General features: G+C 40.3%; 1 protein-coding gene across 6 annotated transcripts in view; it reads left to right on the forward strand.

Moving 5' to 3' along the window:
- Positions 1 to 15,351, forward strand: part of PRKDC (protein kinase, DNA-activated, catalytic subunit) — a 322,104-nt gene that overhangs the window by 201,865 nt on the left and 104,888 nt on the right. For all 6 annotated transcript variants that reach the window (XM_064267698.1, XM_064267697.1, XM_003408313.4 and 3 more), the window contains 4 exons: positions 5,032 to 5,237; positions 12,500 to 12,638; positions 13,517 to 13,705; positions 14,382 to 14,606. In XM_064267698.1, the coding sequence (XP_064123768.1) occupies positions 5,032 to 5,237; positions 12,500 to 12,638; positions 13,517 to 13,705; positions 14,382 to 14,606 (759 nt within the window). The remainder of the gene's footprint in view (positions 1 to 5,031; positions 5,238 to 12,499; positions 12,639 to 13,516; positions 13,706 to 14,381; positions 14,607 to 15,351) is intronic.

The raw sequence follows: 15,351 nt of genomic DNA on the forward strand, positions 1-15,351 counted from the left end.
AAAATATAAGAAAGTCTCTGTATATATTGCCTCTATTCTTATTGTCTAATAATTTATAAATTAAAAAAAACAAACCAGTCGCTATCAAGTAGACTCCAACTCATGGTGCCCCATGTGTATCAGAGAAGAACTGTGCTCTCGGGTTTTCAGTGGCTGATTTTCTGGAAGTAGATCTCCAGGTCTTTCTTCCAAAGTGTCTATGGGTAGATTCGAACTGCCAATCTTTCAGTTAGCAACTGAGCACATTAACCATTTATATCACCCCAGGACTCCTGTAATTTATAAATACATTTCCTTTATTGATTTTTTCCTGGCCACATTAAGAGAAAAAAAGGTTTGAAGAATTATTGCACCAGCCAATATTTCAGAAAAAGTTTCTCTTTACATTGTATTCTGAAGTGATTTTTAAAATCTTACTTCCTGGTATTGTCCCTGTATTCTTCCGTTGTTGTTTCGAAGGACCACTAACCGCTGTTAAGTGAACACATACCTTCTCCCCCTCTGTGGCTCTCCCTGGGCCTTGCCAGTTGGCAGTGACCCTGGAAAGGGCGTCACAAGTGCAGACCAGCGCCTGCATTTGCAGCACTGCTGTTGGGACTGTCTACCTGGGGCTCACGTATGAAGCTACTATGTTTTCCTCTTTCCGTGGCTTCCTGCTGCATCCCACATAGCATTTACAGTCCTTCTAATTTTTTTTTAAATAATATTTTACTGTGTTCTCAGTGAAGATTTACATAGCGGATTAAATTCACATTCAACATTTCTACACAAATTGTTCAGTGACACTGGTCATATTTGTCACAATTGAGTGAACGTTCTCATTATTTCTCTTCTGGTTGTTCCATTTCCATTAATCTAGATTCCCTGCCCCATTATATGCTCATCTTTGTTTTAAAGTAATTGTTGACCATTTGATCTCATACAGATGATTTTTTAAAGGAGCCCAGTACTCAGGGTAATATTATTTATTTTGTAGCCAGTCTTTTATTTAGCTAACAGGTGACCTCAGGGGCTAGTTTCAGTTCAAGGTTTAAAGACTATCTCAGGACAGTGGTCTTAGGGAGTCCTCCAGTCCTGACTGGTCCAATTAAGTCTCTCTTTTTTTTTTTTTTTAAGAATTTGAGGTCTTGTTCCACATTTTTCTCCCATTCTATCAGGGTCCATCTATTGTGGCCCTGATTAGAATGGTTGGTAGTGGTAGCCAGGCACCATCTAGCTCTTCTGGTCTCAGGTAGATGAGGCCTTGGTTCATGTAGACTATTGGTTTTGTAGACTACAGTATTTTTACACAAATAATACACACCTTCTATGTTTGCCAACATAAAAGCCACTATGCCAATGTTTTTTTTTTAACATATCGGTATAAAATTAGCATAGCACACTTAACAAAAATACCTCGAGGGGTGAGGGCATGGTTGGCAAACAAACATAGACAGTACATGTTATTTGCATAAAAATACAGTAATTTCTTCTTTTAGTCTTTGGTTTCCTTCTTTCTCTTTTCCTCTGAACAAGTAGAGAGCAATTGTTGTATCTTAGATGGCTGCGTGCAAGCTTTTAAGACCCCAGATACCACTCACCAAACCAGGATGCAGATCATTGTCTTTATGGACTGTATTCTGCCAGTTGACTGAGATGTCTTATAAGACTGTGGTTTGGATCCTTCAAACCCAGAACACCAATACTGCAAGGTATTTGGTTATGTCTAAGAAGTATCCATAACCATGCCCTATGTGCTTTACTATACATATGCATACAGTCACATACATGCATATCCACATGCATATACCTATATGTACAGAGTTATGGTAGCGCAGTGGTTAAGAGCTCAGCTACTAACCAAAAGGTTGGCAGTTTGAATCTACTAGCTGCTCCTTGGAAACCCTATGGGGCATTTATGTTCCAGGATGTTTGGGAACTCATTTTCTTTATCTCTGAGTAGTATTCCATTTTATGTATGCAGCACACTTTACTTATCCATTCACTGATGAGAACTTAGGTTGTTTCCATCCTTTTGCTATTGTGATGAATAAGCTGCAGTGAACTTAGATGTGTGTACGTCTCTATTAGATCTCTAGGGTACTGTATTTTTATGCAAATAACACACGTTCTACGTTTGTCTGCCAGCTGTGCCCTTACCCTGCTCCCCCCAGGTATTTTCATAAGTGTCATTATGCCATTTTTTTTTTACGTGTTGCTGTAAAAAAAAAAACTAGCATAGCGCACTTTTACGAAAATATCTCCCAGGGTGAGGGCGAGGTTGGCAACCAAATGTAGAAGATGCATATTATCTGTGTAAAAATATGGTTTATACCTGGGAGTGGAACTGCTGGGTTGATCATATGGCAGCTCCACCTCTAGTTTTTTGAGAAACCGCCAGACTGTTTTCCCCAATGGCTGTACCATTTTGCATTCCCACCAGCAATGGATGAGGGTTCCCTCCAATGCTTGTTATTTTCTGTTTTTTTTTTTTTTTAATCTTAGCAATCCTAGTAGGAATGAAATGGTGTCTCATTGTGGTTTTGATTTGCATTTCTCTGATGGCTAATGATGTTGAGTGTCTTTTCATGTGTCTCTTGGCCATTTGAATATCCCCTGGTGAAGTGCATGTTCATGTCTTTTGCCCAGTTCTTTTTAATAATATTTTATTTGTGTTTTCAGTGTTTGCCCAGTTTTTTATTGAGTTATTTGCCTTTTGTTAAGTTGTAGATGCTTTCTATATATTCTGGTATTAGATCTTAGTGATTACATCATTCCCAAAGATTTTCTCCCAGTCTGTAGGTTGTCTCTTTACTCTTGATAGTCTTTTGATGAATGTAAGTATTTTTAACTTCTGTAAGGTACCAGCTATTTTGTGTTCTGTTCCTTGTGCATTCATTGTTGTGTTTGATAATCTGTTGTTAAACAAGGTTAGGTCCAAAGCTTTGCTCCTATATTTTCTTCCAAGCACTTTATGGTTTTAGATTTAAGATTTAGATCCTTGATCCATTTTGAATTAGTTTTTGTGTATGGTTGACAGAGCTTTTTGTTCTAGAAGGCCAAATGACTGTTTCTTTAAGGCCCCTGCCCACTAGGATGTCCTGTCTCCTTCGCAGAGGGGTACAGTCTACAACCTGTTCTTGCGATGTGGTCTGATGGGCCAACAAATGTGAATTTGGTGCCCTACGTGTATACTATACGTGGTTTTGTTTCAACTCTGTATAAAATTATTTTCTTTACAAAAACAGTTGTTGAGGGATGTCTGTGTGTAGTGTCCTGTTAATAAAAACCATGGAATATATGAAATGAAGGCATGGCCTCTGCCCTTCAGGAGCTTAAGACCTAATAGAGTGAGATAGAATCTTAAACAATATTGTCATGAATTCCAATAAACGTTCAGCAGTTTAAAAATTAGGCTTCATTACTTTTTCTCCATTTGGAATTTGTAAAAAGTGAAATCATATGACTAAAGTTTAACTTTTGCTTTGCGTAATAAGCTTTATAAAGTAAAAATGGTTCTGTAAACAGGATTATGAAGATAATCTTGAAAGTAGACTTAAAGCACTCATTTAAATTACAAACACATAACTGCATATATCCTAACCAAAAAAAAAAGTCAAACCCGTTGGCCATCTAGTGGATTCTGACTCATAGCCACCCTATATATCCTAACAGTAGTAACTTTCTCATCAAAACCCCATTCATGAAAGACTTCTGTTGGGCAAAAGGATGAATGAATTTTAAGCTCCATGAAACCAAGGATAACACTGTGCTTCCAAAGTGTCTGAAACCTAGAAGGCACTCGATAAATATTTACAGGATGGGTAAAACAAAACAAAAAAACCCACTGCTGTCAATTCAATTCCGACTGAAAGTAACCCTATAGAATGGGTAGGTTACTAGAAAATTAAGAATGTATTTATTTTTTAAATTCTGTATTTCATACTTGGCATCCCTCTCCAAATTAGGATGGTATTACCTCAAAATTTGATGACTAGGGTAGCTTTGCTGTGTTACTAATTGAAGAAGAATTTATTTTGCTTTTTTCTTCTGTAATATTAGTTCCTTCTCAGGGTGGTGCAGTGGTTAAGCATTCTAGTTGCTAACCAAAAGGTCGGAAGTTCAAACCCACCTAATTCTCTGTGGTGGAAAGATACGACAGTCTGCTTCTGTAAAAATTATAGCCTTGGAAACTCTATGGGGCAGTTCTACTCTGTCCTGTAAGGTCACTATGACTAGAATCAACTCAACGGCAATGGGTTTGCTTTGGATTTGGAAGGGCAGCTAACATTTTGTTTTTCTTTTGTTTATTTGCTTTGTGGAGTTTATATCCTTCCATTAATCCTAATTAGAACTTTCCTTGGCTTGGTTGTAACATATCAGTATGTGGTGTAGCTGCTTGGGGAGGGGAGAGGCTGGTGTTAGGTGTGAAGAGAACCTTTCTTCTGATGCACAGACACGTGCAGGCCTGCTTTAATGAAAATGCTGTCATAGCGTGCATTTTATTTTGGATATTGTTTTGAGGTTTGTTTTTCATTAACGTATTGTGTATATGACTTTCAAATTGAGAGTTACAAAGTAAAGGTCAGCATAATAATTCCTGAAATGCTGTATTCAAATATTATTAAATAAGCTAGGCCCTGGGGATGGACGGGCAATAGAAAATAGAGGCTGCATAGAATAACAGGGAGATGAGTGTACCCACTTTTTTGATGACTGAATATGAAGTCTTTGTGTTTCAGCTGCTTTTCACGTCAATTAATTGGATAAGTATTCCTGGAAATGGCAATTGTTTGCATATATAGAAATCTTCGTATTTTGTAGTGGTTTTCTTACTTTCAGTTAATCCCTGGTGTGGAAGTGTAAAAATAAGGTCATTTCCTCCTTTGAACAAATTAAATGTTGAGGAAAATTTGTTAATAGAATTACATAGAAGAAACTGCTACTTATGTCAAAACTTGCTTTTATGTTTAGTAAAATAAATTATTCATTTGTGAAGATACGGTCCAAGTACCACAGGCTGAATAACTGCACGTGTTTGTGGTTTCCCAGGAAATGAGTTGCCAACGCCCAGACTTGCTCGGCCTTGACCCGGCTTTGGTGAGTGCTGGCTGCCTGGCCAGCCTGCAGCAGCCTGTCGGCATCCTGCTACTGGAGGAGGCTCTGCTCCACCTGGAGCCCCCAGAACCTCGCTCCAAACGGGCCCGGGGAGTGCCCCGCCCCTCTCTTGAAGTCCTCAGATGGATTGAGCTCGCAAAGTAAGCCCTGGATTACAGCACTCTGATAGATAACCACGAATTTGACCCATGTGATAAAAGTGGTTTGTGCTTGACTACTAACTTAAAGGTTGGTAGTTCATACTTACCCAGCAGCATCATAGAAGAAAGGCCTGGCGATGTGCTTCTGTAAAGATTGCAGCCAAGAAAACCCTACGGAGCAGTTCTACTCTGTAACACGTAGGGTCGCCATAAGTCAGAATCGACTCAACTGTAACGGTCTTGATTTGGTTTTAATATAGAAAAATCTTGGCTTCATTCTGACAGCAGTAAAGTTGATAGTAATATTTCTTGAACAAATCTTTCAGGCTGAGTTCGATTCCATGAATCAAGGAGCGTCATGACAAGGACCATCTTGCTCAAGGAAAAGAACATTAATTAACCTTGTTTTCCTTCGGTATATGATCTTTTGGACTCAAGTCTAGTTTCCTCTTAAGTGTGGCTGTAACTTAGAGTCCTTGACATTTTATATATTTTTGCTGTTTTGCTAAACTGAATAGAGGATTGTTTGTTATTTTTAATGAGACTAGAAATTCTAGAAATAATCTCATTAGTCTTATTTGTTTATTTAGGAAAAAGAAATTGTATTTTGTAGTTACGCCATTTAACATTGTGTCTGATTTTTCCTTTATCTGTGGTTTTAATCATATGAAAGCCGGTACTTAATTCTGACACAGGATTTTTGATAAAGGTTGAAATTTAATTTGAACCTCTATTTTATAGTGCTGTTTTTTTAAATCTTTAGTTTCTAGGAGGGAAGATAGTAAATATAAGGGTGGGAGTCCTTGCATCTGTCACTTTTATAGTCTTTCCCATCTTTCTGTCTTAACACTGCGTGTTTAAGGCTGTAGGCCAGAGGCTTACCTCAGACTCACAAAACTAACCTTTGAGGAGAAAGTGCATCCACCTGTGTACGGAACTAGCCGTAGCAGGAAGTAGGGGGTGGTCAGAGGCGCAGGTCAATGCCAGGCAGTTCAGAGAGCATGTCTTAGTGACTTATATCTAGGTGAACGGTAACACCTAGTGTATCTAACACTTTCAGGGAGTGAGAGACCATATGAGTTGTATTTACTGGGCAAATGGAACACACAACATTTAAGGGCCTAAATTTTTCTTCTAAAGTTTTCTAACTTTATTAAATACTTCCTCATACTATTTTAATGTAATAACTTTTGTATTCCCTGCAAATAGAGTATTGTGAATGTAATTTAGTCTGCCGTCGTTTTGACCGTCAGTTACAGTGTACATGATCCAGAGACCTTGGGCAAGTGTAGGGTAGGGGGTATGTAGGGTGATACCTTTTCAGAGTACATGGACAGTGTCTATAGCTCTCCTCTCCTCCTTGACTCTCCGGTTGGGAGCTATTATTATGTCACCCCTTCTCCCTGTTACCGGTGTAACGTTCTTGCCTCCCACTGGTCGACAATGAGCAGCTAAGGCACGTAGTTTTCCACACCAGCAAAGCTTTATTGAAGAGGCTTTCAAGTGGAGACGAGGAGGGCCTAGATCAACGCTTACCCTCATCTCAGAAAACAAAAGATGGGCCTGAGTTTTTAAAAGTTCTTAGGCAGGAAAAGATTCATGTTTATTCATAGACACAGGCCGGGATATGTTAACTAAGGTGCACACGCAGCAGTTTTCCAAGATGGCTCCTGTCCCAGAGACCTCTGGGATTCATAGCAGGAGTTATTATGGGGTGTTGCACCTGCACAGTCTCCTGCTCCCAGGGTTCGATTCCTTTGCTGGGGCTATAGCCCCTCACTGCCCGGGTGGAAAGTCACACAGCGGTCACAGGTGGTTGTTCTCTGCATGTCCCTGGGCCTAGTTTTCTCCAGCTGCTTCTGAAAGGCAACTTTAAAGAAGTTTGCGGACTATTTTTAGATACCCTGCCCCATTGTTGAGGGGAATGGCTTTGTTTCCGTGCCCTGGTCCATTTCTTATGACTTTGCAGATTTGGGGGCCCCTCTGTTCTCTCTCTTACTAAGTCTCTAGGTTCCACACTCAACCCCCTGTTACCTTCCTGATAGTATAGTCTATTTCTCTTTTACTTGCTTCTCCTCTGACCACACCAGTCTCTTTACTATTTCTCAAACAGGCACCCTCCAATCTCAGGGCCTTTGTTCCCTGTCTTATAACCACCTCTGCCTCTAATTTGATCCCCTCCATGTTCTGTGATCAGGGCAATAAGAGGGCCACTGCTCTGAAATTTTTATCTAAATTTGTAGTCAGTAGGCTCTAGGAGAGAACCTGTGGCAGGGGGCTCTTTTCATGTAAATATGTGAGATTTAGTCCATGGAAAGGGAGCCAGACTGTGGAAGGGCCAAGGAGAAGCAGTCATTGGCAAGCTGGCCAAAGTAGTGTTCTTTTTTACTGAAGAGATGATGTTTGCATTGAGACTTGAAAACTGGGAAAGAAATTTCCAGAGGGATGGGAACAAGCACCTGTTGAACACCTATTTGGGAATATCACTCTTTTTTTTTTTTTTAATTGAACTTTAGATGAAGGTTTATAGAGTAAACTGGTTTCTCATCAAACAGTTAGTACACACATTGTTGTATGACATTGGTTAACATCCCCACGACATGTCAACACTCTCCCTTCTCAACCTTGGGTTCCCTATTACCAGCTTTCCTGTTCCCTCCTGCCTTCTAGCCCTTACCCTTGGGCTGGTGTGCCCCTTTAATCTCATTTTGTTTTATGGGGTTGCCTAATCTTTGACTGAAGGGTGAACCTCAGGAGTGACTTCATTACTGAGCTGAAAGGGTGTCCAGGGGCCATACACTCAGGGTTTCTCCAGTCTCTGTCAAGCCAACAAGTCTGGTCTTTCTTTTTGAGTTAAAATTTTGCTCTGCATTTTTCTCCAGCTCTGTCCAGGACCCTGTATTGTGATCCCTGTTAGAGCAGTCAGTGGTAGCCGGGCCCCATCTAGTTGTACTGGACTCAGCCTGGTGGAGGCCATGGTAGATGTGGTCCATTAGTCCTTTGGACTAATCTTTCCCTTGTGTCTTCAGTTTTCTTCACACTCCCCTGCTTCCGAAGGGGTGAGACCAGTAGAGTATCCCAGATGGCCACGCTAATCACCGAAGTAGAATGTAGAACGTTTTTCTTTATAAACTGTGTTATGCCAGTTAAGCTAGATGTTCCCCAAGATCATGGTCCCCACAGCCCTCAGTACTTGAGAATATCTTAAAGGGGAAGCTTGGTTGACAGTAAGACAGGGAGCAAAGGCCCCGTAATCAGAGGGTGCCTGTTTGAGAAATAGCAAAGAGAGTGGAGTGGTTAGAGGAGAAGCAAGTAAAATAGGCTATATTATAAGGGAGGTAATAGGGGGTTGAGTGTGGAACCTAGAGACTTATTAAGACAAAGAACAGAGGGGCTCCAAAATCTACAAACAAAGTAACAAGAAGTGGACCAAGGCACAGAAGCAAAGCCATTTCCCAGAACAATAGGGCAGGGTATCTAAAAATAGCCCACAAACTTCTTTAAAGTTGCCTTTCAGAAGCAGTTGGAGAAGATCAGGCCCAGGGACATGTGCAGAACATCCACCTGTGACCACTGTGTGACTTTCCACCAGGGGCAGTGAGGGGCTACAGCCCCAGCCAGGGAATCGAACCTGGCGGGAGACTGCGCAGGCGCGACACCCCGTAATAAGTCCTGCTACGAATCCCAGAGGTCTCTGGGACAGGAGCCATCTTGGAAAGCTGCTGCGTGTGCACCTCAGTTTACATATCCCTGCCTGTGTGTCTATGAATAAAAATGAATCTTTTCCTGCCCAAGAACATTTAAAAACTCTGGCCCGTCTTTTGTTCTGTGGGATGAGGGTCAGTGTTGCTCTAGGCCCTTCTCGGCCCCGCTCGCAAGCCTCTTCAGTAAAACTTAGCTGGTGTGGAAAACTATGTGCCTTACCTGCTCATTCTCGACCAACGAGAGGCAAGAACCTTATTCTGGTAACAACAGGACCAAGCAAAGCTTTTGTTAAGATGAGGAGGTGAATGAATGCTGTAGCAGTTACGAAGGCTGTGAGACAACAGTTAAGATGAGGAGGTGAATGAATTCTGTAGCAGATACGAAGGCTGTGAGACAACAGTTAAGATGAGGAGGTGAATGAATGCTGTAGCAGATATGAAGGCCACGAGACAACAGTTAAGATGGGGAGGTGAATGAATTCTGTAGCAGATACGAAGGCTGTGAGACAACAGTTAAGATGAGGAGGTGAATGAATGCTGTAGCAGATACGAAGGCTGTGAGACAACAGTTAAGATGAGGAGGTGAATGAATGCTGTAGCAGATACGAAGGCCACGAGACAACAGTTAAGATGAGGAGGTGAATGAATGCTGTAGCAGATATGAAGGCCACGAGACAACAGTTAAGATGAGGAGGTGAATGAATTCTGTAGCAGATACGAAGGCTGTGAGACAACAGTTAAGATGAGGAGGTGAATGAATTCTGTAGTAGATACGAAGGCTGTGAGACAACAGTTAAGATGAGGAGGTGAAAGAATGCTGTAGCAGATATGAAGGCCACAAGACAACAGTTAAGATGAGGAGGTGAATGAATTCTGTAGCAGATACGAAGGCTGTGAGACAACAGTTAAGATGAGGAGGTGAATGAATTCTGTAGCAGATACGAAGGCCACGAGACAACAGTTAAGATGAGGAGGTGAATGAATGCTGTAGCAGATACGAAGGCTGTGAGACAACAGTTAAGATGAGGAGGTGAATGAATTCTGTAGCAGATATGAAGGCTGTGAGACAACAGTTAAGATGAGGAGGTGAATGAATGCTGTAGCAGATACGGAGGCTGTGAGACAACAGTTAAGATGAGGAGGTGAATGAATGCTGTAGCAGATACGAAGGCTGTGAGACAACAGTTAAGATGAGGAGGTGAATGAATGCTGTAGCAGATACGAAGGCTGTGAGACAACAGTTAAGATGAGGAGGTGAATGAATGCTGTAGCAGATACGAAGGCCGTGAGACAACAGTTAAGATGAGGAGGTGAATGAATGCTGTAGCAGATACGAAGGCCGTGAGACAACAGTTAAGATGAGGAGGTGAATGAATGCTGTAGCAGATACGAAGGCCGTGAGACAACAGTTAAGATGAGGAGGTGAATGAATGCTGTAGCAGATACGAAGGCCGTGAGACAACAGTTAAGATGAGGAGGTGAATGAATTCTGTAGCAGATACGAAGGCTGTGAGACAACAGTTAAGATGAGGAGGTGAATGAATGCTGTAGCAGATACGAAGGCTGTGAGACAACAGTTAAGATGAGGAGGTGAATGAATTCTGTAGCAGATACGAAGGCTGTGAGACAACAGTTAAGATGAGGAGGTGAATGAATGCTGTAGCAGATACGAAGGCTGTGAGACAACAGTTAAGATGAGGAGGTGAATGAATGCTGTAGCAGATATGAAGGCCACGAGACAACAGTTAAGATGAGGAGGTGAATGAATTCTGTAGTAGATACGAAGGCTGTGAGACAACCGTTAAGATGAGGAGGTGAATGAATTCTGTAGCAGATACGAAGGCTGTGAGACAACAGTTAAGATGAGGAGGTGAATGAATGCTGTAGCAGATATGAAGGCCACGAGACAACAGTTAAGATGAGGAGGTGAATGAATTCTGTAGCAGATACGAAGGCTGTGAGACAACAGTTAAGATGAGGAGGTGAATGAATTCTGTAGCAGATACGAAGGCTGTGAGACAACAGTTAAGATGAGGAGGTGAATGCATTCTGTAGCAGATACGAAGGCTGTGAGACAACCGTTAAGATGAGGAGGTGAATGAATTCTGTAGTAGATACGAAGGCTGTGAGACAACCGTTAAGATGAGGAGGTGAATGAATTCTGTAGCAGATACGAAGGCTGTGAGACAACAGTTAAGATGAGGAGGTGAATGAATGCTGTAGTAGATACGAAGGCCGTGAGACAACAGTTAAGATGAGGAGGTGAATGAATGCTGTAGCAGATACGAAGGCCGTGAGACAACAGTTAAGATGAGGAGGTGAATGAATTCTGTAGCAGATACGAAGGCTGTGAGACAACAGTTAAGATGAGGAGGTGAATGAATTCTGTAGCAGATACGAAGGCTGTGAGACAACAGTTAAGATGAGGAGGTGAATGAATTCTGTAGCAGATATGAAGGCTGTGAGACAACAGTTAAGATGAGGAGGTGAATGAATTCTGTAGCAGATATGAAGGCCACGAGACAACAGTTAAGATGAGGAGGTGAATGAATGCTGTAGCAGATATGAAGGCTGTGAGACAACAGTTAAGATGAGGAGGTGAATGAATGCTGTAGCAGATATGAAGGCTGTGAGAAAGTTACTTGTCAATAGAATAGAGATGGTCCATGGAACATGGGTTAAAATGCGGTATGAATAGGGTCAGGATTACTTTTTACTTGGTTCTGGGTTTCTGGCTAAATTACAAATTCTAGGAATAGACAAGGATTCCCAATGGATCACTTAGAGATAAGTAGAGTGTTAATGAATTAGTACTTAAGCTTATTTAATGAAACATTTTATACGTGTGAACCTATGACATTTTCAGATTTCACTTTAAATACACGTTAGTAGAACTAATGCTAACGTCACACTTCTTCAGGGCTTCGAACTGGTTCAGTCATGGCCAACAAAGCGAAATCAGAATAGAGCTTAATTTCTAAAATTTGGGTGACCCAGAACCACAACTGGAATGGGAAAAATTACAGATTGAAGGCCTGGAATGGAGACTTAGGAGAGGTGCAGCGAGCCCTTTCAGGAGCCTGATGCGGGAAGAGTGTATTATTGTCAGAACTGAGGAGAGTGACACATACACAGAGTTGTGCGGTCGGCCACCACTTTGGGCAGGGCACTGCTGTTTTCAACTCTGTGCAAAATCCAGCGGGCTAGAGTTTTGGTTGCTACACAACGCATATACTACCCTTGTTTTCTAAGAGGGAAATTAAGTTTCTAGTAGGGCATTGACCCATAATTTTTCCCGTTCTGGTTATAGTTCTGGTTCACCCAAATTTTAAAAATCTGAGTCTGTTCCAGTACCACTTCCTTGGCCATGATTGAACCAGGAAGAACCGGTTCAAAGCCCTGAAATTTTTTAAGTTTTATGTATAAAGTAACATTTTTCATGTTCTTAGTTAATATACTGTGAGACATCTTGATTTAATATCATTTCATTAAAATAAATAATTGTAAAGTATTGGGGCTTTCATTGATTTGGAGCTTTCTTTTTCACTTGTTTTATAGATTGTATAGATCAATTGGAGAGTATGACGTCCTCCGTGGTATTTTTAGCAGTGAAATAGGAACAAAGCAAGTTACTAAGGATGCGTTATTAGCAGAAGCCAGAAATGATTATTCTGAAGCCGCTAAGCAGTATAATGAGGTAAAATTGATCTCTAGCAGGTATATCAGTCACTTAAACATTTTTGTTCTCTGGGGAACAAACTGTTAGCTTTAGAATTTAGAGCTTTTTAATACTTCAGTTTTATATTCATTGCTGAGATTTTATCACAAGGTTAATAACAGAGACCAGTTTCATAACAACCAAAAGTGAAATAATTATTGTTGTATCTCTTACTCTTTTTAAGAAAATATCTTTGAATTAAAGAAAAAGCATTTCATAAATATTCAAGTACAAGAAAACTGTGAGGTGTTATTTCTGTATCTGCTGTTATTATTAGTAATTTCTATTTGAGTTCGATTGTTTTCCTTCAGTAAGTAAACAGTCTGTAGAGAAGTAAAGAAAAACTGGTTTTGGGAAGATGACTGTAAGTTAAGTATTGGACTTACTGTGTTTTGTGGTGCCAGGGTCTCCCAGGGCAGATAACTGCCCAGCAAGTGGTACAAATCCGGGTTGGTGGTTGGAAACTCGAGTGGGCACCTGGATTTTATACCTTCTCAGTTCTACAGATGTCCTCTGTTCTAATTGTCATTGCAAGAACTTGCTAAAGAGTCAGTAACCCACAGTCTTGACTTGAATGTAATCATGGTCACTTAACATCTCAGTCTGATTGGTTGGCTTCACTGGTAAGTTTCTCACAGGAATGGCTTCCTTCCAGTTAGGACTCTTACATTCAGTTGATACCTAAAGTTTCCTTTCTTCCTTTCAGCGTTACTTTGAATATTTTCTCTCTTCTCTCACCTTTATCACAAATCTGAAAATGATTGTCCCTGGCATGAATGTTATGTACCTCCTTTTCCCCACTTTGTCATTTGTATTACTTCCAACTTTGTAAAATAATCCTAACTTTTCTTTGCCAGGCTCTCAATAAGCAAGACTGGTTGGATGGTGAGCCCACGGAAGCAGAAAAGGATTTTTGGGAACTAGCTTCCCTGGACTGCTATAACCACCTCACTGAGTGGAGATCGCTGGCATACTGCTCTACAGCCAGCGTGGACAGTAAGCACCCTCCAGATCTAAATAAAATGTGGAGCGAGCCATTTTATCAGGTTGGTAGGATTATTTTCAGGTCACTGAATTAAAGATTTTTAACGCTCACGAATTTTCTAAGGAATACAGTTGTTTAAAACTTTTCAAAAGCAAGGCATTAGTAGTGAACCATCAGGATATTTATACAGCCTGACTCTCCCACAAAACTCTACAGTATTTTTAAGTCTTTTGTTGTTGTTAATCACTTTTAGCTAATCCTTTCAAAATAAATGAGATGTATTTTAAAACAAATATTAATATCCCTGGGGTGACAACATGGAGGAAAGCTTCCTCTTGTCTCTGATGTTACAAAAAAGTTGCACCGGGCACTGTGGTTGCCCCTGGCACACCCTTACCCCCAGAGCGAGACAATGCAGGTCCCCTACACGGCTCCGATTTTGACTGCACTCGTTCAGTTCCTTAATTTCTGTGTAACATCTACGTGTTCTTTAAGCTAAAAGTCTTCTTGTTTTATATAGAACATGTTCCTTTATAGTTTCTGATTACTATTTTAAATGAACTGGCTTAAAATATTGTAGTTTTATTAAATCATTGTTTTAGACTTGAAATAGTAAACATCACTTTGGCCTTGAAACTTGAGCTATAAATTATACCAAAGAATATTGTGGTAAAGAAATAATTGCATATTATGAAATGTGCTTTCTGAAGTTACAAGTAGATGCTGATGTTTTGTAGGAGACATATTTACCTTACATGATCCGCAGCAAGCTCAAGCTACTGCTTCACGGAGAAGACGACCAGTCCCTCCTGACGTTTGTTGACAACTCTGTGAGCAAGGAGCTCCAGAAAGTTCTCCTGGAGCTTCACTACAGTCAGGAATTGAGTCTCCTTTACCTCCTACAAGACGACCTTGACAGAGCCAAGTATTGTATTGAAAATGGCATTCAGATCTTTATGCAGGTAATACAGATGTATCCAAAATGTTCCACTTTTTTTTTTATACTTTGTTAAAGTCATTAAATTCATGAAAAAAATTAATAAGCAGAATTTTCATTTTTAATTTCATACCACTCTTTTCCTCCTTACTATTTATTCTTCTGCTTTTTCCTCATATTTCTCTTCACTCTGTTCTTTGTGTTAAATGCTTTGTTTAATCTTTTCTTTTCCTGTTTTTTGGAGCCGTGGTGGCACAGTGGTTAAGCATTTGCCTGTTAACCAAAAAGTCAGCAGTTTGAATCCACCAAGTGCTCTTTGGAAACCTTATGGGGCAGTTCTGTTCTGTCCTGTAGGGTTGCCATGAGTCAGACTCAACTCGATGGCAAAGGGATTTTTGTTGGTTCTTTTTTGTTTGTAAAAAGTTCTATTTTTTTCGTTTTTCCTTTAGTTCTTTCTCAGACTGTTACAGAATACTTGAGAAATATATATATATACACACACATATAAATATGTGTGTGTGTATATACATATATATTGATATAGTGACTTTGCCATTCTGAGCAGCTATACAGAATTTGGTTACTTAGTGGAGGAGAGCATGGATTCAGTTTCCTTGTTCATTTTCTGTCATTATGCTTTTTGTTCTTTTGCTTTTTAAGTCTCTTCTCCTGACAGTTGTTTATTTTTTAAGTCAGTGTCTTTGAGTGACATCTGTTGGCATGTGTTGATCATAGAAGCATACTCATTGTCTTTATTGTTATTTTTAAAT

Source organism: Loxodonta africana, chromosome 14 (genome assembly GCF_030014295.1).
Source record: "Loxodonta africana isolate mLoxAfr1 chromosome 14, mLoxAfr1.hap2, whole genome shotgun sequence".
Taxonomy (NCBI): domain Eukaryota; kingdom Metazoa; phylum Chordata; class Mammalia; order Proboscidea; family Elephantidae; genus Loxodonta; species Loxodonta africana.